Source organism: Pongo pygmaeus, chromosome 15 (genome assembly GCF_028885625.2).
Source record: "Pongo pygmaeus isolate AG05252 chromosome 15, NHGRI_mPonPyg2-v2.0_pri, whole genome shotgun sequence".
Taxonomy (NCBI): domain Eukaryota; kingdom Metazoa; phylum Chordata; class Mammalia; order Primates; family Hominidae; genus Pongo; species Pongo pygmaeus.
The window spans coordinates 90,835,246-90,862,160 of record NC_072388.2 but is presented as its reverse complement, the minus strand read 5'-3'; the positions used below and the strand labels follow the sequence as shown (position 1 = coordinate 90,862,160).

The 26,915-nt window shown below is 34.2% G+C and overlaps 1 protein-coding gene across 10 annotated transcripts in view; it reads left to right on the top strand.

Moving 5' to 3' along the window:
• Positions 1-26,915, top strand: part of TC2N (tandem C2 domains, nuclear) — an 88,398-nt gene that overhangs the window by 45,892 nt on the left and 15,591 nt on the right. For 8 of the 10 annotated variants that reach the window (XM_054448698.2, XM_054448697.2, XM_054448696.2 and 5 more), the window contains exons 2-8: positions 7,902-8,024; positions 9,322-9,555; positions 19,426-19,593; positions 21,678-21,769; positions 22,988-23,063; positions 23,628-23,728; positions 24,125-24,241. In XM_054448698.2, the coding sequence (XP_054304673.1) occupies positions 7,958-8,024; positions 9,322-9,555; positions 19,426-19,593; positions 21,678-21,769; positions 22,988-23,063; positions 23,628-23,728; positions 24,125-24,241 (855 nt within the window). In that variant the 5' untranslated portion in view covers positions 7,902-7,957. The remainder of the gene's footprint in view (positions 1-7,901; positions 8,025-9,321; positions 9,556-19,425; positions 19,594-21,677; positions 21,770-22,987; positions 23,064-23,627; positions 23,729-24,124; positions 24,242-26,915) is intronic. The other 2 variants (XM_063652015.1, XM_054448704.2) reach the window with 1 other exon arrangement.

Sequence of the window (26,915 nt, the reverse complement as noted above, 5' to 3'; positions counted from 1 at the left end):
CTCCGAGTGGTCTTTTCACTTTGTTAATGGTGTCTTTTAAAGCACAGAGTTTTTAATTTCAATTAAATCTAGTACATCAAATTTTTCTTTGATCATGTGTGCTTTTGGTGTTGTGTCTAAGAAATTACCGCCTAACCCAAGTTTACAAAGACTTACTCCTATGTTTTCTTCTAAGAGTTTTGAAGTTTTAACTCTTACATATAGGTGCGTGATCAGTTTTGAGTTAGTTTTTGTATATGGTGGGAGGCAGGGATCCAATTTTTTTTTTGGTGGGAAGGGCATGTGGATATAATGTGGATATAAATATGGATATTCAGAGTCCTAGCACCATTTGTTGAAAACACTATTTCTTTCCCTTTAAAATTTCTTGGCACCTTTGTTAAACATCAATTGACTATAAATGTAAGGTTGTATTTCAGGGCTCTGAATTTAATTCTATTGATTTATTTGTCTGTCCTTATACTAATATTACATTGTCCTGATGACTAGTTTTGTAGTAAATTTTGAAGTTAGTCTTTCCACTTTGTTATTTTTTTTTTTTCCAAGATTGTTTTGGCTATTCTGCACCCTTTATATTCCCATATGAGGTTTAGGATCAGCTTGTCAATTTCTGTAAAAAAGCTGGAAGGGATTTTGGTAGAGATTGTGTTGAATCTGTAGACCAATTTGGGGAGTATTGCCACCTTAGCAATATTAATAATATTAACATTTTAATGATATTACATCTTCCAATCCATGAACATGGGATATCTTCACAAGTATTGAGCTCTTCTTTAATATCTTTCGGTAATGTCTTGTGGTTTGCAGTGTATAAGTCTTGTACTTCATTTCTTAAATTATTTGTATTTTAAGTTTTTAAAAATGTTACTATAAATGGAATTGTTTTCTTAATTTCATTTTTGGAGTGTTCATGGTTAGTATATAGAAATGCAATTAACTTTTGTATATTTCTCTTATATCTTGCAACCTTAGTGAACTTCTGGTAAGTTTGTTAGTGAATTTCTTAGATTTTTTTTTTTTATCTACAAGATCTTGTTGTCTGTGAATGAAGAGTGTTTTACTTCTTGATTTCCAAGATGAATGCCTTTTACAAAATATTTTTAGCCTAATTGCCCTAGCTGGAATCTCAAATATAGTGATGAATAAAGTTAGAGAGAGTAGAAATCTTTTTTTTTTTTTCCTGGCTTTAGAGGGAGACTTTCAATCTTTCAGCAGTTCCTGTGATGTTAACTATAGATTTTTTCATAGATTCTGTTTATTATGTTGAAAGATTCTCTCCTATTCTCAGTATTTTTATCACGAATATTGGATTTTGTCAAATTTTTGTATCTATTGAGATTATCCTATAGTTTTTGTCCTTTATTCTGTTAATATGATGCATTACATGAATTGATTATCAGATGTTAAACTAATCTTGCAATCCTGGGATAAATCTTGCTTGGTTATGATACATAAATCTTTTTATATGTTTCTGGATTTGGCTTGCCAGTATTTCGTTGAGGATTTTGTGTGTATGTTCTTAAGGGGTATCCATCCTTTTATTTTTAACTTATTTGTATTTAAAGTGTTTCTTGTAGGCAGCATATACTTGGATCATACGTCTTTATCCAGTTTGGCAATTTCTGCCTTTTAATTGGCATATTTTAGAGTATTCACACTTGTGATTCTTGATATAATTAAGTTCAAATCTATCACCTTGCTATTTGTTTTCTACTCATCCTATCTGTTCTTTGTTCCCCCTTTCTTTTTCTGCTTTCTTTTATTAATTGAGTATTTTAAAATTATTCCATTTTATCTCTTTTGTTGACTTATAAGCTGTAACTCTGTTTTCTTACTTTAGTGGTTGCATTAGGGTTTATAGTATATATCTTTAACTTTCTATAGTCAGTCCTCAAATGATATGACACCACATCACATATACTATAATTATTTACTTTTTTACTTTTATTTCTCCCCCTGGCCTTTGTGCTATTGATGTAATACATTTTAGTTTTACATATGTTACAAACCTTTTGTCTTAGTATTATTTTTTGTCTAAGTTTTATAACTTGTAAAGAAATCCAAATAATAATAAATCATATATTTATACTTATGGTGCACTTTATTCCTTTGTATAGATTCATACTTCTGTCAGATATTATCCTTTGGCCTGAAGGACATCATTTAACACTTCTTGTGGTGTACATCTGTTGGTAATATGTTCTTTCAACTTTTGTATGTCTGAAGAAGTCTTTATGTCACCTCCATTTTTGAAAGATTTTCTCTGAGTGTCAAATTCTAGGTTGATGGGTTTTTTTCTTTCAGTACATTAAAGATCTTGCTCTACTGTTTTTGTTTTGTTTCCATTGAGAACTATGCTACTATCCTTTTTAATTAATTAATTAATTTTTTGAAACAGAGTCTCTGTCACCCAGGCTGGAGTGCAGTGGCGTGATCTCAGCTTATTGCAACCTCTACCTCCGAGATTCAAGTGATTCTTATGCCTCAGCCTCCTGAGTAGCTGGGATTACAAGCACACACCACCATGCTCAGCTGTATGCTGCTATTCTTAATCTTTGCATTGATGTACATAACATGTCTTTTTTCTCTGGGTGCTTTTAAGATTTTCTCATCACTGTTTTTGAATGATGTTATTATGGCGTGGTGTGCATTGGTGTAGTTTTCTTCATGTTTCCTGACCTTAGTGTTCGTGGAGGTTCTTAGATCTGTGGTTTGTAGTTATCAAGTTTGGAAAATTTTGGCTATTATTTCTTCAAATATGCCCTCCCCCCTATCCCCAGTCTCCTTTGTGGACTCCAAATACATGTATTCTGGGTCACTTGAAATTGTCCCATGAGTCACAGATGCTTTTTATCATTTTGATGTTAGTCTTTTCTCTGTGTCTCATTTTAGTTAGTTTATCTTACTATGCCTTCAAGTTCATTAATATTTTCTTTTGCAATATCCAATCTGGTATTAATCCCATCCAGTATATTTTCCATCTCAGACATTATAGTTTTCATCTCTAGAAGCTGGATTTGGGTCTTTTTAATATCGTCCATATCTCTACTTAACCTTTTGAACATATTGAGTCCAGCTATAACTATTTTAGTGTCCTCAACTGCCTTGTCTCAATTTTAGGTTGTTTCTAATTGATTGATTTTTTTTTCCTCTTCATTATGGGTTCTATATATTTTTTGCTTCCTTGTATACCTGGTACTTTTTTTTATTGGATACTAGACATTGTGAGTTTTACTTTGTATGCTGGATATTTTTGGATTTCTGTAAATTTGCTTTGGGACACAGTTAAGTTTTGTGTAAACAATTTAATCCCTTTTCCAGTCTGATTTGTGGGGACAAGCATCACTCCTGACCTTGGTGAATACCGGTTATGTATAGTTTTTGTAAATTTTTCTGGTGTTTTTTTCCCCGCAGTTTTGGGTCGCTTCCTTTTTTTTTGTGCGCTGATCAGTACTCTGTTGAATACTTGAGTGGGACCCTCTGCTGATCTCCATTGTTCTCTGTATGTACCTCTTTATTCTACAGTAGTCTGTTATGCAAACTCTCGCTGCCTTATTCTCCACATCCTTCCGCTTTGTCTCTTCATTTCAGAAAATCTTCTCGGCTTTGCCTGGGTAAGTTCCCATGGCCTGGAAACTCCCTCAAGGGAGTAAGGTGGAAGGCTTACCTCATTTAGTTCCTATTTCTCAGTTCTTTGCTGTCTGATAGCCAATATCTTGAAAATTGCTGTTCCATATATTTTATTTGCTTTTCAGGTGGTAGGATAAATCTGTCTCTGTTACTCTATTTTGTACAAAAGTAAAATATCCATGTGTTTTTTAACTGACTTTCCTGTAGTGTATTACTGGGTGTTCATTTTAATCAGATTTCACATTTCATTCATATAAACTTTTCTCTCTTTCTACTACCTTCCTCCATCTTCCCCAACTCATTTTGGATGACTCAACGCCATCAATGTTGAGGACTTTTCCCCCTGAAGTAGCAGTCATTTTTAACCAGTTCTTCCACATTCCTGTCATGGTTAACGTTAAGTATTTGCAAGCTGATTGGGGTCAGAGATGTGGTTTGATGAATATATTGTGAGTTTTTATGGGAGATAGTTGTTGTAATTTGTTTCCTTATCTATCAACTAGGTATTTGCTGAGTTCCAACTATATTCCCAGCATCATATAGTGTGCTGAGTACTAAACAGAAAGTGATACCATATTGTTTTTGAACAGTTTATGTTCTAACAGGGGAGACAGAAAAAGATCTCATAAAATGTTAAGACAAATGTTAAACTTTTTTTTTTTTAAAGACACTAGACATTTAGAGATGAGAGACTATTCGTTTGATTTGGGTGGTTACGGAGTATTTTACTCTGATATGCTGGGGCTGAACAGGGCCTTTGAAAACACATACATTTTAAAAATTGAAATAGTCACAAGATGTAATGGAAGAGAAGATACTATTTATGATAGCCAAGCAAATTATACAGGCATACACTTAATGAGAAATCTTCAGAATTTTTATGAGAACTATAAAAACTCCCAAAGGCATAAGCATAAACTTGAACAAATATAAAGATATACTATGTTTCGTGTAGGAAGACTCAATATTCTTAGAGATGTCAGTTTTAAAAAAATAATTTAGAAGTTTAATATGATCCTGATGAAAGTACCATCAGATTTTTCCTCCTAGGGCTAGACAGATTATAAAGTTCATTTTCGAGAACAGACAAACAAGAATAGCTAAGAAAATGCAGAAAGTGAAGAGGGGTAAAGATGACTTGTCTTGCTACATGTTATAACATGATATAAGAATTTCAGATTAAAATGATATACTGTTGGTACAGGAATAGACAGAACAATTGAAGAGAATAGAAAATACACAATAAACCCAATTGCATATGGAAATTTAACGTGTACTAAAGGGAGCATCCTGTAAGTGGAGAAAATATGGAATTTTTAATATGTGGTGTTTGTGCTAATGAGATAGCAAATTGGGAAGAGGTAAGTTTGAATCCATTTCTCATACTGTATAACAGGATGTCAGTATAGAAAATAATACTGTACTAAGTCCTGGAAGAAAACATGGGTAAATTATTTTATGATTTATATAACACACACACTTTTGCATAGCAGAAACACCATAATCAAAGTAAAAAGACAAATGACAAACCAGAAGGATGTTTGCCACTTGTATAATAGACAAAGTGTTAATCTCTCAAATATCTAAAGAGCTTCAAAAACTGGAGAAGAAAAAGACCAACAGCTTTATGAAAATATCAACAGGAGACAATGAATAGAATTCATGTAAACAATTACAGATTAATCTTATATGACAAGAAGCTCAACATCACTTATAATAAGAGAGATGTAAATTAAAACAACACAGTATATCATTTCTTTCCTATCACACTGGCAAAAGTCCATGGTATTAGCATCAGTTTGACAATGTATTTTGTTGCTAACAGAAAAAGGTACTCTTACATATTGCTATTGGCCATGCAAAATGGTGTGCTTCAGAGAGAATTTTGGCAATACAAGCAAAATTACATATATACACTTTTTGGCCCCATAGTCTTATCTCTAGGAATCTATCTTACAGATATATACTGAGAAATATCTGAGAAATATGTGTGCACAAAGCTACTGTGGCACTACTTCTAATAACAAAAAATGAAACAATTTAAAATTTGATGTTAATTTCAACAAAACAGCTATAGAAATTGAGACCATAGGGGAAATTTGAACAGTAAACAAGTAGTTGATGACATTAATTATTTTACACATGATAATACTATTATGGTTATGTTTAAAAAGAGCAACATTTTAGAAATATTTGATATGTTACCATTCATTACAGATACTGTTTGTATTAATACTTGAAATGATTCACCTTCAGTCAGTGAGAGCCCCTTGAAGTTAACTCCTAAGTCCTTTGCCACATCTTTTGGAGATCATTATTTATGTATTTATGGATGAAATTATATGATTAGAATTTATTTCAAAATAATCCAAAGGACAGAGTAAATGGGGAGGCAGAGATGAAATAAGATTTGCCATGAGTTGATAATTATTTTAATCTGAGTGATTAGGGTTTTGCTATACTTCTTCGCATATGTTTAAAACCTCCTGTGAAAAACGTATGGAGTTTAAGTAGGCATAAATGAAGACAGTGCATTTAGAACAAAGGCACTGAGACCAAGGACAATAGGAAATTGGACATGAAGTTCTTATACAATTTAATTTCTTGGTAAATGTAAAATAGACTTCCTTTATTTGCTCTATATCTTATTTGTGGTGTCTTTTTGTGTGTATGTGATGCAGTGCTTAAGGTATACTTTTCTATTAATATAACTCTAAAGATTAAAATAATTCATGAAGTATGCAATTTATTTGTTTATTGGTGCCCATTATAGGGCCTTTGAATTACCAGAATAATTGATCTGGGGGAAGTGAATGTTTTCTCACACTTTTTATGGAGTGCCATGTTTTCTTTTAACTTTTGCTTGAACATAGATTTAGATAGATCAGGTGAAAGAGAAAAATTGTTTTAGTTATACTATATGTGTATTTATTAGAGTATAATAATGAATAAACTTTCCTTTAAGATACTCAGTTTCTTTCTCTATCAGCTTTTTAATTTCATCTCCATTTCTCCTAGTCTGTTTTTATTTATCCCCGTGTTCTCCTACCTCTCTAACCCTGTCTCCTTTACCACTCTTTACTTTTTTTTAAATATGCTTTTTCTTTACTTTTCAAATTGACCAAATTGTATGTATTTATTGTATACAATGTGGTGTTTTGAAGTGCCTATACGTTGTGAAATGATTAAATCTAGCTAACATCTGCATTACCTGATGCAGTTATTTTTGTGGAGAGAACAGTAAACAACCAGCCTTAGCATCTCTGAAGAGTACCGCAGATCTTCATTAGCTGTATTCACATGGAGTACAATAGAGCTATTCAACCTATTTCTCCTATCAAAACTAATTTTGTATTCTTTGACCAATGTTCCTAAATTCACTCTGCTTCTCTATCTCAATCTTTTTCCCCTTTTCTCATCTTTCATCCTTTTTTCAGTTTCTAACTTGCACTGTTTCTTTGAATGTTTTTTCTTTTCATCTTTCTTTTACATTTTGTGTTTTCCCCTCTCCTTTTCTTACCTCTTTCTCCATCCTTCTTTTTCTTCTTTGATTTGTCTGCCCTTTTATACCTCTCATCTTGCTCTCATCTTCACTTCTCCTTCCCTCTCTCTCCGCTTCATTCTATTCTTCCCCTCTTTATTTCTTATCTCTCTCTGTGCCTCAGCTCCCTCTGTCTCTCCTGCTGTCTAGTCTCCACTCTCTATTTCTAGGTTTGCCTTCGACTTTTTTTTTTTTTGACCTTTCCCTTTTCATCTCCCTTCCCAAACATTTCTTCCTAATTCTATGTGCTCTTGTCTTAGGTTTCTTGCTGTTTTGTCAGCACATGTCCTAGTTTACCTCTTTCTTTTTTCTTCTTTCTCTCTTTTTTTCTTTGTTTTTCTGTGTTTCTTCCATGTTGCTCTTCTTTTTCCACACTGTCCCTTCTGTCTCTCTCTCTCTCTCTCATAAACACACCCCTCTTGTTACTCTATATCTCTTCACTCAATCTTCCATCTTATTTTTCGTGAAAGAAGTAAGAATGGAATTTTTCTTTTTTTTTCAGATTTTAACATTGAGATTGTTCACTTAGTAATTTTTAAACATAATTTTAATAACTTAATAATAAGTTATACAGAATTTCATATGGTTACAAAAATCTATCTTCCTCTTAAGTATTTTTGCTTCAGAATCCTCATATGTCTTAGAAAGACAGGTAATGTGGTTTATTTAGTAATATCTAATGGTATTAAGCATGACAAGCAGATTAACTTGTTTTCTATTCTACCAACAGATTAATATTAAGATTGGAAGTTTGTGTCTTTTGCTGGATATTGGAAATTGAATGTAATGGCAACAGAATTTATAAAGAGTTGCTGTGGAGGATGTTTCTATGGTGAAACAGAAAAACACAACTGTGAGTTTTGTTTTGACTTCAGTAACATTTATGTAGCATCTTCTTCATTTGTGGCATTTTGTAATATAAAGAATTAGGCATGTTTTCCAACTTCTTGGGGGAGGCAGAAACATAAGGCATGCTAAGTAAATATTCCATAACTTCAAGTAGTCTGGAGCATAGGAGAGAGAGAGATTAATTCAACCCAGGGGATACATAAGATATTACCATAAAGAAAATTGCATTTGCCATGGAAATCTGAATAGGATTTTAGCAAGCTGGGTGGGAAGAAGGAAGAGAAGCTGAAAATTGGACATGGGCATTACAGGTGGATGAAATAGTATAGGCAAATACAGGGAGGGAAGAGAAGTATGTTTGGGAGACAACATATTCTGACCAATGTTTTGATTTAAATAAAGACAATCTACAATATGTGTATAACATTAAAAATGCCTTGAATGAGTGAATGAATGACCAATGGGGAAGAGACCCATAGCTATGAAGACTCACATTTATTAAGGGCCCATGGAGAGTTCTTTTTCTATTGCATGGCTTCCTTATCTCTTCTCTGGCACTTTTATTTCCTAATCTACAGCAGAGCTTCATAGTATATTTGAGTATGAAGGCTTCTTTTTTACATTAAAACATTTCATGAATTTCTACAGAATAGTACTTGTACTTTCAGTCTACAGATAGCATTATATATATATAAAGAATAACTTACCTCCCATCTTAAGTCATGTAGCTTAGGAATCACATATGATTCTAAAGAATGAATAAAATGGGTCATAGAAGCTACGACTGGCGTAGCTGTCATTATGAAGTATATCTAGGGTCAGAGTGCATTTTATTTTGTGATTTGGTTGTGATTTTTATAGACTTGGAGACCTTTAGCTTCCTTGTAGTGTTGCTCTATGTAATTAAGACTAATGTTAACCATTAGTACAGACAAGAATTGCTTTTGTTGACAGTAGTTTTAAATGACTAGATTTTTACTTGAAAGCACTGTATAACTGACTACAAAGTAAAATTGTTTTCCATCTGTGAATTCTTTTGGGAATAAGACTCTTTAAAGCTGCTTTTACCATTATGATAAGTTAATGCACTTTAACAATAGTGTATTAATTGCTCAAATATTGTCTGGACAAAATTAATGTAGATTCCAGAGGTGTTTGGTAAGACCCAAGAGTAGTTTATGTGTCAGGAATTTCTTCTAAAATGGTTAAATAAATATGAAAGTGTGGTAGGTTTAGATTATTATATGTAACCTATATTCATATTTGTGACTTTTTTCTTTTCTTTTTTCTTTTATGTGCAGTTTCTGTGGAAAGAGATTTTAAAGCAACAGTCCCAAATAGTCAAAATGCTACTATCTCTGTACCTCCATTGACTTCTGTTTCTGTAAAGCCTCAGGTTGGCTGTACTGAGGATTATTTGCTTTCCAAATTACCATCTGATGGCAAAGAAGTACCATTTGTGGTGCCCAGGTTTAAGTTATCTTATATTCAACCCAGGACACAAGAAACTCCTTCACATCTGGAAGAACTTGAAGGTAAACATTAAAATAGCAGGATTTAAAAATTGATATGTAGCATTTAAGTGCTATTATTTTACTTTTATATTTTTAATACAAAATTCATATAAAATTTTTTATTTTACTTTTTATATTTTGCTCTTTCTGTAGAAGAACTTAATGTACAGTAGTTTTGAAAGGTCCCATTTTGAAATCTGATCATAATGCAATAATTTGTATGTAGAATTGGCCTTTTTTCAAGAAATAATATGTAATTGGCCCTCCATATCTGTGGGTTCCACATCTGTGGATTTAACCAACTGCAGATCAAAAATATTCGGAAAAAAAAAGAATGATTGCATCTGTACTGAACATGTGCAGACTTTTTTCTTGTCATTTTTTCCCTGAACAATACAGTATGACAACTATCTCAATAGCATTTACATTGCGTTAGGTGTTATAAGTAATCAAGAGATGATTTAAAGCATATGGGAGGATGTGCATAGGTTATGTGCAAATACTACACCATTTATATAAGGGACTTGAGCATCCATGGATTTTGGTATCCATGGAGGGCTGGAACCAATCCCCCACATATACTAGGGGATAACTGTAATTAGAATACCTCAGTTATCCGTCACATGTCTAGAATGAAAAAGTAAAGGAGTTAGTAAACATAGAAAACATGTTTCTTATTTATTATTTTCTAATATTTGGTTAATAGTCACTTTTCCTTCTCTTCTTTCTTCTACCAGGCTATACTTCCCAGTTTAAATAGTTACTTGAATGAGGTAGATCCATTGGCGGAATTTGGCTGATGTAGAAGCCAAATTATTAGAGAGAAGATGAAACATCATGTAGCTCTTGTCTTGTTTTTTTTTTAAAACAATTTGTGTTAGTCCATTGAAACACTACAGTCACAATAGCTTTTTTACCCTCAAAATTTTATTAGAAAAATTTCAAACATACAGGAAAATTAAAAAAAAAAACCTTAATAGTGAATACCTGTATGTCCACCACATAAATTCTGCCATTAACATTACTTACTATACTTGCTTTATCAAATGTCTGTCTACCTATCCATTCTTCTATCCATTGTTAATCCACTTTTTGGAGAGGAATGAATTTCAGAGTAAATTGAAGACACCAATATATTTCCTTGCAAACACTTAAACATATATATCATTTACTAGGTTCAGTGATCTCTTTACAGTTTTCTTCTTTTGGCATAAATTTTACACACAATGAGCTGCCCAAGTGAATATTTGTAGAATTTTGTGTGTATTTGTTGAATTTTAAGTGTATATTTGTTGAATATTGACAAAAGTATATGTCAGTGTAATCCAAATCTCTATCAAGATCTACAATATTTGTCCAAATATTTTTTGTCTTATCCCCTCTCTTTTCTTCTTCTGTGATTCCAATTATACCTATGTTGAACCTTTTTATATTGTTCTATGGGTCTCTGAGACTTTTTTTTTTTCAAGTATCTTTTTTTCTCTGTTCTTTAGATTCAATAATATTGATCTTTTTTTCAAGTTCACTGTCTCTTCTGTTATCTTTAGCCTGCTATTAAGCCTATTCATGAATTTTTTATTTTAGACATTGCATTTTTTAGTTCTAGAGTTTACATTTGGTTCTTTGTTATAGTTTTCCTCTACTGCAATTTCTTATTTTTACAGTATTGCAAACCTATTTTCTTTTATGTTTTTAAGCTTTAAAATCTTTATCTGCTGATTTCAGCATCTTGATCATCTAGGTTTGGATTCTGTGGATTGTCTTTTTTCTTGAAAATAGATCACATTTTCCTGTTTCTTTGTATATGGAGTAATTTGGGGTTGTATTCTTGATATCAGTATCAAAAATATTGAATGTTAATGTTGTGGAGACTCTAGATTCAGTTACATTCCTCTGAAAAGATTCCTTCTTTCTTCCCTTTCTCCCATCCTCCCTTCCTACTTCTCTTCTTTCATCCCTCCCTTCCTCCTTCCCTTTCTCCTTTCCCTCCTGATATGGTTTGGATGTTTGGCCCCGCCAAATTCATGTGATTCCCAATGTTGGAGGTGGGGCCTGGTGGGAGGTGTTTGGATCATGGGGGCAGATCCCTCATGTATGGCTTAGCACCATCCCATTGGTGATAAGTGAGTACTAGCTCTGAGTTCCTGTGAGATCTGGTTGTTTAAAAGAGCCTGGCACCTCCACTGCCCATCTCTTGTTCCTACTGTTGCCGTGTGATGTGCCTGTTCTCTTTTTGCCTTCTGCCATGATTGTAAGCTTCCTGAGTCCCTGATTAGAAGGAGATGCTGGCACCATGATTCCTGTACACACTGCGAAACAGCAAGCAAATGAAACTGCTTTTCTTTATAAATTACCTAGCCTCAGATATTCCTTTATAGTGGCACAAACAGACTAACACACCTTCCTTCCCTTCCTTCCTTTCTTTCTTCTTCCCTCCTACCAGACAAATAAACTGGTTGGACTTAAACTACAAATTTTGTCTTGGGTGGTAGCTCTTGGGTGGTAGTTCAGAGATGAGATAGATATTTGAAAAGGCTTTATTTACAGAATTTGGGAATCTCTCCTTTCCAGGATTCCCACCTTACTTTCCTGCAGCTCTGATTTCCTTGAACTGTACCCTGTGGTTCTTCAGGCTAGAAAGACTGTGAGTTTTCTATTGGAGTTTTATATACCCTGCGTGGTGCCAACTTTGATGTGTACTCAGGCTAAAAGTCATTAAAAACAGATAACTCACTTTGTGCCATTACATTTTTCCCCAGAGTCAACTCCTGTCCAGATCTGTATTACTTTCCTTTACTCTTCATTGCCTTCAGGGTTTTTATTTTCTTGCTTTGTTTTAGTTTTGGTCTAGAGTTTATTGTTACCTTCAAGAGAGTTGGGTCTGGTAGGAGTGATTTTTTAAATTTTAAATTAAAATTTGTTTTTTTGAGACAGAGTCTCACTCTGTTGCCCAGGCTGGAGTGCCATGGCGTGGTTTTGGCTTACTGCAACCTCCACCTCCTGTGTTCAAGCAATTCTCATGCCTCAGCCTCCTGAGTAACTAGGACTACAGGTGCACACCACCACACCCAGCTAATTTTTGTATTTATAGAGATGGGGTTTCGTCATGTTGGCCAGGCTGGTCTCAAACTCCTATTCTCAAGCATTCCACCCACCTTGGGCTCCCAAATTGCTGGGATTACAGACGTGAGCCACCATGCCTGGCCCAATTTTAATTTTTTAGAGAAAAGAAAAGATGAACCTAGTGCCTGACCTATCATCTTACTTTGCGCATATCAATAGTGTTTCTCAAAAATAGTTTTAAAAAGTTCTGGCTTACGGAATACCCAATCAATTGATCTTTCTTTTTTTTTCATACTTGTTAACAACATTGGGATTAAACCACACAGTCTTGTAAGTTGTTTCATCCACATAATATATTGTGAACATTTCATATTTGTTGCTTTTTGATGAATACATAGTATTTCTTCATATGGACATGCTGTAATTTGTTTAATGAATTTTCTATTCTTAAATAATTTTGAGTTTTTACTCTATTATTTTCATAATCAGAAAAAAGGTAAGAAATATCCACCTGGCAATATGTGATAGTTTTTCTTATGTTCTTGACATTGTGCTCACTAGAAAACATTGCTTTTTGAGTTGAATGAGGAAGAAATTGGTTAACTCCTAAATTATAGGTTCACTGAAGAAATGGTAAAACCATCTGATTTTTATATATTAAAGAGAAAATTACTTTTATTAGAGTCAAGAAAGTAAGGTGGTACCGAATTATAGAAGTTAAATATGTGTATGTATGTATGCATATGTGAATGATAGGTTGAGAAAAGAGAAGATTTTGAGTGAATAGGACAGACTGCTATCAATAATGACTAAAATTGTGTTGCAAGCACAGTCATGAGTCATTTAACAATGGGGACATGTTCTGAGAAGTGTTGTTGTTAAGCTATCTTATAATTGCATGGACAATGTAGAGGCACTTACACAAACCTAGATGGTGTAACCTACTAAACACTTAGGCTATATGGATACCATATTTCTCCTAGGCTACAAACCTATACAATATGTTACTATGCTGTATACTATACTGAATACAGTATTCAGTACAGTAAAAATATGGTATAAAAGTTAAAAGATGATACACCTTGTATTAGTCTGTTTTCACGCTGCTGATGAATACATACCTGAGACTGGGTAATTTATGATGAAAAAGAGGTTTAATGGACTCACAGTTCCATGTGGCTGGGAAGGCCTGACAATCATGGCAGAAGGTGAAAGGCATGTCTTAACATGGCAGCAGGTAAGAGACAATGAGAGCCAAGCAAAAGGGGAAACCCCTTATAACACCGTCAGATCTGAGACTTATTCACTACCACAAGAACAGTATGGGAGAAACCGCCCCTATGATTCAATTATCTCCTACCAGGTGTCTCCCACAACGTGTGGGAATTAGGGGAGCTACAATTCAAGATGAGATTTGGGTGGGGACACAGCCAAACCATATCATTCTGCCCCTGGCCCCTCCCAAGTCTCACGTCCTCACATTATGCCTTCCCAACAGTCCCCCAAAGTCTTAACTCATTTCAGCATGAACTCAAAAGTCCACAGTTCAAAGTCTCATCTGAGACAAAGCAAGTCCCTTCCACCTATGAGCCTGCGAAATCAAAAGTTGATTACTTCCTAGATACAATAGGAGTATAGACATTGGATAAATACACCCATTCCAAATGGGAGAAATTGGCTGAAATGAAGTGGTTAAGGGCCCCATGCAAGTCCGCAATCCAGCAGGGCAGTCAAATCTTAAAGCTCCAGAATGATCACCTTTGACTCCATGTCTCGCATCCAGGTCATGCTAATGTAAGAGGTAGGTTACCATGGTCTTGGGCAGCTCCACCCCTGTGGCTTTGCAAGGTACAGCCTCCCTCCCAGCTGCTTTCATGGGCTGGTGTTGAGTGTCTGTGGCTTTTCCAGGTGCACAATGCAAGCTGTTGGTGGATCTACCATTCTGGCGTCTGGAGGATGGTGGCCCTCTTCTCACAGCTCTACTAGGCAGTGTCCCAGTGGGGACTCTATGTGGGGTCTTTAACTCCACATTTCCCTTCTATACTGCCCTAGTGGAGGTTCTCCATGAGGGCTCCACCCTGCAGCAAACGTCTGCCTGAACATCCAGGCATTTCCTTACATCCTCTGAAATCTAGGCGGAGGTTCCCAAACCTCAATTCTTGACTTCTGTGTACCTGCAGGCTCAACCACGTGGAAGCTGCCAAGACTTGGAGCTTCCACTCTCTGAAGCCATGGCCCGAGCTGTACCTTGGCCCCTTTAGCCATTGCTAGAGCAACTGGGACGCAGGGCACCAAGTCCCTAGGCTGCACACAGCAGGGGGGCCTTGGGCCTGGCCCATGAAACCACTTTTTCCTCCTCGGTCTCTGGGCCTGTGATGGGAGGGGTTGCTTCAAAGGTCTCTGACATAGCCTGAAGACATTTTCCTTGTTGTCTTGATGATTAACATTTGGCTACTTGTCACCTATGCAAATTTCTGCAGGTGGCTTGAATTTCTCCTCAGAAAATGTGTTTTTTTTTCCTATTGCATTGACAGTCTGCAAATTTTTCGAACTTTTATGCTCTCTTTTAAAACTGAATGCTTTTAACGGCAGCCAGGTCACCTCTTGAATGCTTTGCTGCTTAGAAATTTCTTCCACCAGATACCCTAAATCGTCTCCCTCAAGTTCAAAGTTTCACAAATCTCTACAGCAGGGGCAAAATGACACCAGTGTCTTTGCTAAAACATAGCAAGAGCCACTTTTACTGCAGTTCCCAACAAGTTCCTCATCTCCATCTGAGACCACCTTGGCCTGGATTTCATTGTCTATGTCATTGTCAGCATTTTGGTCAAAGCCATTCAACAAGTCTCTAGGCAGTTCCTAACTTTCCCACATCTTCCTGTCTTCTTCTGAGCCCTCCAAACTGTTCCAACCTCTGCCTGTTACTCAGTTCCAAAGTTGCTTCCACATTTTTGGGTATCTTTACAGCAGCACCCCATTCCTGGTACCAATTTACTATATTAGTCCATTTTCATGCTGCTGATAAAGACATACCTGAGATTAGGTAATTTATAAACAAAAAGAGGTTTAATGGACTCACAGTTCCACGTGGCTGGGGAGGCCTCACAATCATGGTGGAAGGAGAAAGACACATCTTACATGGTAAAAGGCAAGAGAGAATGAGAGCCAAGCAAAAGGGGAAACCCCTTTAAAAAAACCGTCAGATCTCTTGAGACTTATTCACTACCACAAGTACAGTCTGGGGGAAACTGTCCCCATGATTCAGTTATCTCCCACCAGGTCTCTCCCACAACATATGAGAATTATAGGAGCTACAATTAAAGATGAGATTTGGATGGGGACACAGCCAAGCCATATCACACCTGTATAGGGCATTTACCATGAATGGAGCTTGCAGGGCTGTAAGTTGTTTTGGGTGAGTCAGTGAGTGAGTAGTGAGTGAATGTGAAGACTAGGACATTACTGTATACTACTGTGGATTTTATAAATGCTGTACACTTAGGATATACTAAATTTATTAAATATATTTTTGTTTCTTCAATAATAAATCACCCTTAGCTTACTGTAACTTTTTTACTGTATAAACTTTTTTTTTTTTTTTTTAAACAGAGCCTCAGTCTGTCACCAAGCTGGAGTGCAGTGGCACGATCCTGGCTCACTGCAACCTCTGCCTCCCAGGTTCAAGCGATTCTCCTGCCTCAGCCTCCCAAGTAGCCGGGACTACAGGCGCAGGCCACCACGCACAGCTAATTTGTATTTTTAGTAGATACTGGATTTCACTATGTTGGCCAGGATGGTCTCGATCTCTTAACCTCGTGATCTGCCCACCTCGCCCTCCCAAAGTGCTGGGATTACAGGTGTAAGCCGCCATGCCTGGCCTAAACTTTTAAATATCTTAAAACTTCTGACTTTTTTGTAATAACACTTGGCTTAAATACAAACACAGTGTGTAGCTATACAAAAATATTTATATCCTTACTCTATAAGCTTTTTTCTATTAAAAACTTTTTTTTTTTTCTTCTTAAACTTTTTTGTTAAAAACTTAGACACAAACATCAACATTAGCCTAGGCCTATACATCTTGATGACAATCATTGCTATGTCACTAGACCATAGGAACTTTTTGGCTTCATTATAATCTTATGGAACCACTGTCATATATGTGGTCCATAGTTGACCACAATGTTGTTATATGGAGAATTACTATAATTTAAACCTTTGAAGAATTTAACTTTATGTCTACATATTATTCCCAACATGATTATTAACCTTGAAAGGAATTTGACCTATATTTTATCTTTTTTAAATTATGAAATATTATACACATAGAAAAATGCACAAAACAGAAACATACAGTTCAGTGATTTATTACAAAGCAGAATACCCATGTAGGTACCACCTAGGTAGACATAGAGTAGTACTAGTAACGCCAAAGCTTCTCTCCATTTTTTTGCCTTTCAGTCACCCTAAAGTGTTCATTGTCACCATTGTTACAATCATGACTCTCTTGCCTTTCTTCTTACCACCTAAGCTCATATCCCTGAATATTGTAGTTTAATTTTTTCTGTTTTCTGAACTTAATATAAAATAGACAATTTATTCAGTCTGTATTCTTTTGTTTATGGTTTTCTCATTCAACATTATGTTTTTTAGATTAATTCAAGTAATTGTCGTAGTTTTAGTTTGTTTTTATATCTGTACAGTAAGTGTATATTATAATTCGTTCTGTATTCTAAATGGCATAGTGTACAGTAGTGTTTCTGTGTAGCATACTGTAAGGAATTTGTATGTGGTAAGTATATACTATATCTATTTTACTGTTGATGGGATTTTGAGTTTTCTAATTTTTTGGCTATTATGGGTAATAATACTTATGAACATTCTTATACCTATCTCTTGGTGCACATATACAAGCATTTCAGTTGTGTATATGTTCAGAATGGCTTGTTGGGTCATAGAATATAAATATCTTCAGCTTTAGTAGAAATTGCCAAACTCTTTTTCCATAGTGATTATATCAATTTACATTTCCACTAGCAGAGTATGATCATTTACATTCCTCTGCTTTCTTGCCAACACGTGCTATTGTCAGTCTTTTTACTTTTAACCATTCTGGTGAGTGTGTAGTGGTATTTCCTTGGGTTTTCAACTTATTTTTTCCTCATGACTAATGAGATTGATTGTCTTCTGAAGAGCCTATCAACGTCTTAAGCCAATTTATATATAGTCTCGTCTGTCTTTTTCTTATTGATGTGTAGGCGTTCCTCATGTATTCTGGATATGAGCCCTTTATGGCCATACCACCCTGAATGCTCCTGATCTCATCTGATCTCAGAAGCTCAGCTGGGTCGGGCCTGGTTACTGCTTGGATGCATATGAGCCCTTTGTCAGTTATACTTGTTGCACATATCTTCTTTCACTCTGTGGGTTACCTTAAATAGTCTTTGACAAATGGGAATTTTAAATTTTAATGTAGTTTAGTTTATTAAAATGTGTCTATGATTAGGCTGGTCGTGGTAGTTCATGCCTGTAATCCCAGCACTTTGGGAGGCTGAGGTGGTGGATCACTTGAACCCAGGAGTTCAAGACCAGCTTGGCCAACATGGTGAAACCCCATCTCTACTAAAAATACAAAAAATTAGCCGGACTGGTGGCGTGTGCCTGTAATCCCAGTTACCTGGGAGGCTGAGGCAGGAGAATAGCTTCAACTCAGAAGGTGGAGGTTTCAGTGAGCCGAGATCATGCCACTGCATTCCAGCCTGGGCAACAGAGTGAGAATCAACTTCAAAAATAATAAATAAATAAATAAATAAATAAATAAATAAAATTATATATATATATATGTGTATGTACGTGTGTGTGTGTATATATATATGTATGTATATGATTAATGCTCTTTATGTTCCATATAAGAAGTGCTTCCCTGTCCTAAGGTCATGAAAACTTTCTTATCAGTTAACCTGAATATAGAAGCTTTATTGGTTTGCCTGTAATATTTAATTTAGATCTACAATCCCCATGGAACTAATTTTTTGTGAATATGTTTAGTTGAATGCAGGCTTATTTTTTCCCTGTTGATATCCAGTTGTCTTATCACCTTTTAGTGAAAAGATCATTCTTTCTTGTGCAGTGCCACCTTAATTATAAAGTAAGTGTTCATGAAATGGGTATCTATTTCTAGGCCTTCTTTTCTTTGCTATTGATCTCTTTTTCTATCACTTAACCAATATTATATTCCTAATTCCCAATAGAGCGAATCTTTCAGTCTTGTTTTTCTTCTTAAAGATTAAGTTTTTGGTTATTCTTGGTCTTTAGTGTTTCCATATAAATATTTTTTATTTTTATTTTTGCTATTTGATTTCAAACTTAATTGCATTGTAGTAAGAAAACGTACTTTGTATGATTTCAATCCTTCCAAATATGAGAGTTTCTTGGTGTATCTCAGCATGTGGTCAATTTTAATAAATGTTCTACGTCTTCTTGAAAAGGATATATCTCCCCACCAAATCTTGTAATTTAAAAGATGTTCTATATATAAGTAGAAAAATAAGAGGAAACTCAGATCACACAATACAGAATTGTCTGTGGGACAAAGAAAAATGCCAGAAATATACCAGACTGTCTTAAGTGCAGGCTTAATGGCTGATCCTTGGCATAATACTTCACACAGAACTCCCTAAATATGTGCTGATATTTTTAGCTATCAAAGACATGTGATTTAGTATTACTTGAGACAAAATATTTTTTCTTTTATCCTGGGTGTACCAGCTGTTGGCTAATAACTCCAAGAAAAGGATGTTATAAACTTTTAGAAACATTTGCTTTCAGGATCTGCCAGAGCATCTTTTGGAGATCGAAAGGTAGAACTTTCCAGTTCATCCCAGCACGGACCTAGCTATGATGTGTATAACCCATTCTATATGTATCAGCACGTTTCACCTGATTTGAGTCGACGCTTTCCTCCCTGTTCAGAAGTGACGAGACTGTATGGATCGGGTATGAAAATTTTTTGTGCTTTTCCTCTTTGTGTTTCTCTTTAAGAAATTTAGAAATCAAATCTAATATATGGGAATAAATGATCCTTACTATTAAAAGCAATTTAAAAATAAAACAAGCTTCATAAATGTGATAAACATTATGACATCTCTGTAGTATTATATCTAATATAAAAATTGAAAGATTAATGAGTTATATCTGTTGGTAGTTCTAAATTCCATTTTATTTCCCTTTTTTGGAAGAAGCTTTGGTTCAAGAGATCTTTTATACAACATGGAGACTATAGTTAATTATGATATATTCTTGAAAAGTGCTAAGAGAGTGGATATTAGGTGTTGTCAAAACACTTTTTGTTATCATTCAAAAGTGATAACTGTGAGGTAATACATTTGTAAATTAGCTAGATTTAATCATTCTGCAATGTGTATATACTTTAAAACATTATGTTGTTCATGATAAATACATACAAAAGAAGAGAAAGAAGTTAGCTGCATACCAGGTACAAGGGAAAAAACATAAAGAAGAAAGAAGTTTTGTTTTCAGATTATTTTGTCTTTTTGTTGTTGTTTTGAGACAGAGTCTTACTTTGTTGCCCAGGCTGGAGTGCAGTGGTGCAATCTCAGCTCACTGCAGCATCAACCTCCCAGGCTCAAGTGATTCTCACACCTCAGCTCCCCATCACCCCTGCCCCACCGCAGAAGCTGGGGCTACAGACGCGTGCCACCACACCTGACTAATTTTTTTGTATTTTTTGTAGAGATGGGGTTTTGCCATGTTGCCCAGGTTGGGCTCGAACTCCTGGGCTGAAGCAATCCTCCTGCCTTGGCCTCCCAAATTGCTGGGATTACAGGCATGAGCCACTACACCAGCCCAGATTATTTTGTATGCATTTCACTTGTCACTTGTATATTCATAAACTCTCCAACAGCTATTTGTACATAGATATGTTGTACTAAATACAGTAATATTTTTTCATTTTTTTCTGTATTCAGTGAAAATGATGAATTTAGAAACTCATGGTGTGATGGGAAGTATAAACAAAGAAACTGCTTAAGTGATTATAGAGCTTTTGTAGTTTCATATTTGAGACTGTGAATTATAGTCTACCATGTTCGTCTGTGATTCACAAAATTCTGTTTTTCAGGATATATATATATACACATATATATGTATGTGTATATATATGTGTATGTGTATATGTGTATACATATGTGTATGTGTATACACATGTGTATACATATGTGTATGTGTATACACATGTGTATACATAAGTGTATGTGTATACATATGTGTATGTGTATACACATGTGTATACATATGTGTATATATGTATGCATGTGTATATGTGTATATATGTATGCATGTGTATATGTGTATACATATATGTGTATATGTATGCATGTGTATATGTGTATACATATATGTGTATATGTATGCATGTGTATATGTGTATACATATATGTGTATATATGTATGCATGTGTACATATGTATACATATGTGTGTGTGTATATATATAATCTCTCTCAACCAGTGAATTTAGGGTGAGGTACTGAAAATAAAGAAGAAATACTTATTTAAGGGCCTGCCTTGCGTTCACTACTGTGCTAGAATATACAATTGGCATACAAAGTTCCTTTCTTCACAGATCTTACAGTGTAGGAGGGAAACTAAAAATATAGACTAGAAATATAGGAGCACATGGGATTGAGTATTGATTTTTAAAAGTAATACATGCTTATTAATAATAAATAGTTGCATTACACTTAATACAGAGTATTTACTCTTAGATTATATTTATTGGATCAAGAATGGGGAATGTAAAGAAAAAAGTAATTTTCCCTGTTTGATAATTGATGTGGATGCGAAAATGTGTTGTTTGATTTATGTTGATTTCTGTTTCAAACAAAAATAAAATGAAAAAAATTTTTTTAAGTTTAAAAAATTTTTATTAGAAGGCTTTATCTCTTCTGTAGATTTGCACAAAATATTCATGATGTATTGCTACAGAGATTTAGTTCATGGTAGTTAAGTAGAATTCCAGTGTTTCTTAAAAATATATACTTTTCTCATATCCCTTTGTAGTTTGTGATTTAAGGACCAACAAACTTCCGGGTTCCCCTGGGCTAAGCAAATCTATGTTTGATCTTACAAACTCATCTCAGCGATTCATCCAGGTGAATTATCTACATAAATTTAATTATATGTGATAATTTCCTTTCAAATGAAAAATTCAGAAATGTATGAATTACATTAGGAATATGTTGTATATTTTTTGTAGATGTATCTGTTCTGATATCTGAGAATAAATAATTGATATTTCCCATGTATATTATTTTAGAAAGCTGTTATTTGATTGCTAAAAGGCAGTAGTTTTTCTTTTTTCAATAAGTTTTGTATCTCAGTTGGTATGCTCTCAGGGAACCTTGAAACACTTGGTATTTAAAATGGTGTAATTAAAAGTGCTCATTAATTTAGCTTTTCTTACTGAATATAGCCAGCTAGTTTTAAAAATTATATTTCTTTTGAGATGTAGGACTTTATTCACTAATATTAACACTGCATCCTCCTGGTTTTGAAAAGGAATTAAGAATTATTTTGATGTTTTAAAAAATGTTTCTTTTTTATTACAAGTAAACTGTAATTATTTAAAATTAGGAAATAGAGGTAAGCAAAGTAGAAAGACAAATTCCTGCATTTCCTATAACTCAGAGTAAGTGCAATGTGAAAATATTGTTATATGTACTCATGGTCTTGTTTCCATGTAAATATATGTACATATATTTTATAAAATGGAAATATATTCTAGATAATCCTTAATCCTCAACCGAGTTAACTTTTTATAGATTTGATTTTTTATAGTAGCAGTTGTTTAACATGCATCAGAATTGTTTGGAGAGTTTGTTAAAACACAGGATGACAGGCTTCATCCTCAGAGTTCTTAATTCAGTAGCTCTGCAGTAGGGCCTGAGTTTGTATTCCTACCAAGTTCCAAATGATACTGTTGCTGCAGGTCCAGATTGACTATGCTTTGATAATTGCTGCTTTACAAGTTTTTCCATTAGCAGGCTATTTCTAAATAAATTCTCATTTTCATTAATACTCTCAGGTATGAAACTTAAGCAGTAATATCTTTCTCCTTATTACGAAACCAAACCAAAAACAGCAAAGGCTTTCCAGTATTTCATCTTGTAAGATATTTAAGATATTCCTAACAAATGCCAAAAGCTTTTTTTTTTTTTTTTTTTTTTAACTACCTGTAAGTGGGAAATTCTGACCTGTAACACTGTCAAAATAGCATGCAGTTTGTTACTAGGATGGATATTGAGGCATATGTATCAGAATCCTTAAGGTTTCATATGCAATTTCTGACTAAAGAACAATTTTATTTATAGAGACATGATTCATTGTCCAGTGTACCCAGTAGTTCTTCTTCAAGGAAAAATTCTCAGGGGAGTAACAGAAGCCTGGGTAAGGAATAAAGTATCCTACTTTTATACTCTTAAGATAATTATTTCTACTCAATAGTAACTTGAAAGTGTATATAAGGTGAAAAACTCTAGATGATTTTATCTACTATGTTGATATAATAAATTAAGTCTAAATAAAACTATGTTGGTAGTGTTATCAGCATATGGATACTCAGATCACATGGTCCATTTCTCAGTGTTCAGGTACAAGTGTGGCTTTTTAAAAAGTGAAGCAGTTGAATATCTTTTGTTTGTATTAAAGTGTACTAGTGAAGGAGCCTCCAGAAGAATACAGTATTAAGGCCATATAAATGTTATTTGTTTAAATCCCTCACTGCAATTGGGTTAAGTTTTTAAAACCATGAGACCTTTTTATAGTATATATCTTCCCTCTAGTGCTTCAATAAATACATTAAAGTGTGATTTTTGTCTTCTTAGATTGTGAACTTTAAAAAATAATTGTAGCATTTTAAAATTGTGCTCTTAAAACTGGATTGTATCAAAGCTTAATTGGGTTAGAAGGATTGCATGGCATTTGAAACATCTTTGTCCTTTTGTAATTCAGATACAATTACTCTATCAGGAGATGAAAGGGACTTTGGGAGACTGAATGTGAAATTGTTTTATAATTCTTCAGTAGAACAGATCTGGATCACAGTTTTACAGGTAAATTAGTATAGTTAATACCAGCTTTTATTACAAAATTGAATATTTAGATGTTGTAAACATTGACTGTTGCCCTTTTCTGGGGAATGGGCCAATGCCACCTTTGACATTTGGAATTCTTTAGTATTTTTACAGAAAATAGTATTTAGTAAAGCATCTAAGAAAAAAATCTGTAGTATGATGGAAGTATGTGTGTTTTTAAGCTCAAGAGGGAAATTGACATAACATCTAGAATATTATATGTCAAAATTTGCTTAATGTGGATGCAACATGAGGTCTCAGTAGACAAGTTTATTTTTATAGTTTTTATCTAAAGTCAGTACCTCAAGAAATACATCAAATGTTTATATTGTTGGATCCTTTGTAAAATTCAAACTGTATTTTTAATTTTTTTAGTGCAGAGATTTAAGTTGGCCCTCTAGTTATGGAGACACTCCTACTGTTTCTGTAAAAGGAATACTTACATTGCCCAAACCAGTGCATTTCAAATCTTCATCCAAGGAAGGTTCCAACGTAAGTGGTTGTTTGTGTTTGAATTTCTTTTCTGTTTTTTTTTTTTTTTTATTTGTCACTTTTACCCATGTAAACAAATCAGAATAAGAAAGTCTTTTATCTTAGGGAAACTACAACTATGTATTGTTGCTTTTTCAAGGCAACTTTGAGTCTGAAAAATATTTGATATTTCATTGTCTAGTATTAAGATGCATTTAAAAAGAATATCTTATTCACTAGAATATATAGAAGATGAACAATATCTAAGAAACGTGTTTACTTTTCTTGTGTGAAAGGAAATAAATCTTGGCTTCTCTTTCCCCCAACCCACTTTGGCTTTGAAAAATAAATTCATGATTGCAATGAATTTCTTTTAAATATTTCCAATTAGTATAACAGAAGGACTTATGATCCTGAGTTTGGTTTTATAGATCCTAGATTTCACATTAATTTAAATACATGTTCATTTCTGTCATTCGTTATAGGTTAAAAGATTATTGTTTTTCTATGCAAATGAAAAGATACCTTCTAAAAGACATCATTTTAAAAAATATTCAAATGACTAATAAACATATAAAAAGTTTCTTCTCACTATTAATCATAGAAATACAAATTTAAATTGCATGTATTGCTTTCTGTTTCTTTCTTCTTCTTTCTTTCTTTCCTTTCTTCTTAGAATTAGGAAAAATTTTACAGGTATTCTAGAACATACAACTTCTTAGAAATTATCTTGACACTACATGTCAAAACCTTAAAATACTTATACTTTTAAACAGTAATTCTACTTTGAAACTGGAAATTATTTCTGTGGAAAGAATCTAAAATACAAACAAAAATATATAAAATATTCTTGGAAGTTTTGTTTGAAGAAAAATTGAAAAAACTTCAAATGTGTCATACAGAGGAATGGTTGAAAAACCTAATGGTGTACCTATGTGTATTAGTTTCCTAGGGCTACCATAACACAGTACTGTACCACAAACTGGGTGACTTACAGCAACAGAATTTTCTCTCTTGCAGCTTTGGAGAAAGTCCAAAATTAAAATGTCAGCAGTGTTGATTCCTTCTCTGAGGGAGAATCTGTTCCATGCCTCTCTTCCAGCTACTGTGATGGCCAGCAATCCTTGACATTCCCTGGCTTGTAGATCACTCCCGTCTCTGCTTCTGTCTTCACCTGGCATTATACCTGTGTTCTGTGTATTCACATGGCCATCTTCTTAAAAGGATACCAGTCATTAGGGGTCCACCCTACCTCAGTATTACCTCTTCTTAACTTCACTGATCACATCTACAGTGACCCTGTTTCCAAATGAGTTCACATTCTGAGATGCTGGGGCTCAGGACTTCAACATATCTTTTTTAGGGGGGTGTAATTCATCCCATAACACCATGTGATAGAAAACTAGGTAAACTAGGTAACTATGAAAACTAATGTTTAGGAAGAGTTTTTATGGAGCTGGAAAAACATTTTTAATAAATGAAAAAGGCAATGATCAAAATTGGGGTGTGTGTGTATGTGTATATATGTATGAATGTATATATATGTATGTATGTGTATATGTATATATGTATATATATATTAGGATCTCACTTTATGAAAATATGTATCATTGAAAGTCTAGCTGGAAATAAACCTTAACTCATTATAACCTTGACAGTCATAGATGAATACTTTCTGAATTAAACAATTTTACTTTTTGATTTTCAAATAAAGCTAATTTAACTTAGGAAAAGTTAGGAAAAATGTTCCCATATTAAAACTTGTATGGAATCTTTCATTTTACAATTTTATTATTATATATAAAGTTGTTTGGGAGATTCCTATTTGGCAAAATATGGAAAGTGTGAAGTGAAGCATCACACTTGCTTAATTTGTAAGCTCATTAAACATTTTGTGTGTAATATATAATTGGTGTGATTCTGTGACTTAAGACTCTAAAAGAAAAAGATAGCTCAGTAGTTGTGAGACCCTCAGAAAGACAATTCTGGCTGTACAGACAGACATAAGCTATTACAACAAGAGTAACAATTTGGGCACAGTATAGGCATACTTCGGAGATACTGTAGGTTCAGTTCCAGACCGCCACACTAAAATGAACATTGCAATAAAGCAGGTCACATGAGTTTTTTGGTTTCCCAGTGCATACAAAAGTTATCTTTATACTGTAGTCCATTAAGTGTGCAATAGCATTATGTCTAAAAAAAGTAATTTACATACTTTAATTTAAAATACTTTATTTCTAAAAAATGTTAGTGATCATCTGAGTCTTCAGCAAGTTGTAATTTTTTTGCTGGTGGAAGGTTTTGCCTTGATGTTGATGGTTGCTGAATGATCAGGGTGGTGGTTAGTGAAGGTTGAAGTGGCTGTGGCAGTTTCTTAAAATAAGACAACAGTGAAGTTGGCCACATCTATTGACTCTTCCTTTCACAAAAAAAGTTCCCTGTAGTATGTGATGCTGTTTGATAGCATTTTATCCACAGTAGAACTTCTTTCAAAATTGGATTCCATTCTCTCAAACCCTGCTATTGCTTTTCAGCTAAGTTTATGTAATATTCTGAATCCTCTGAATTCATTTCAACAACATTCACGGCATCTTCACCAGGAGTAGATTCCATCTCCAGAAACTACTTTCTTTGCTCATGTGTGAGAAGCAACTCCTTATCTGTTCATATTGTATCATGAGATGGCAGCCAT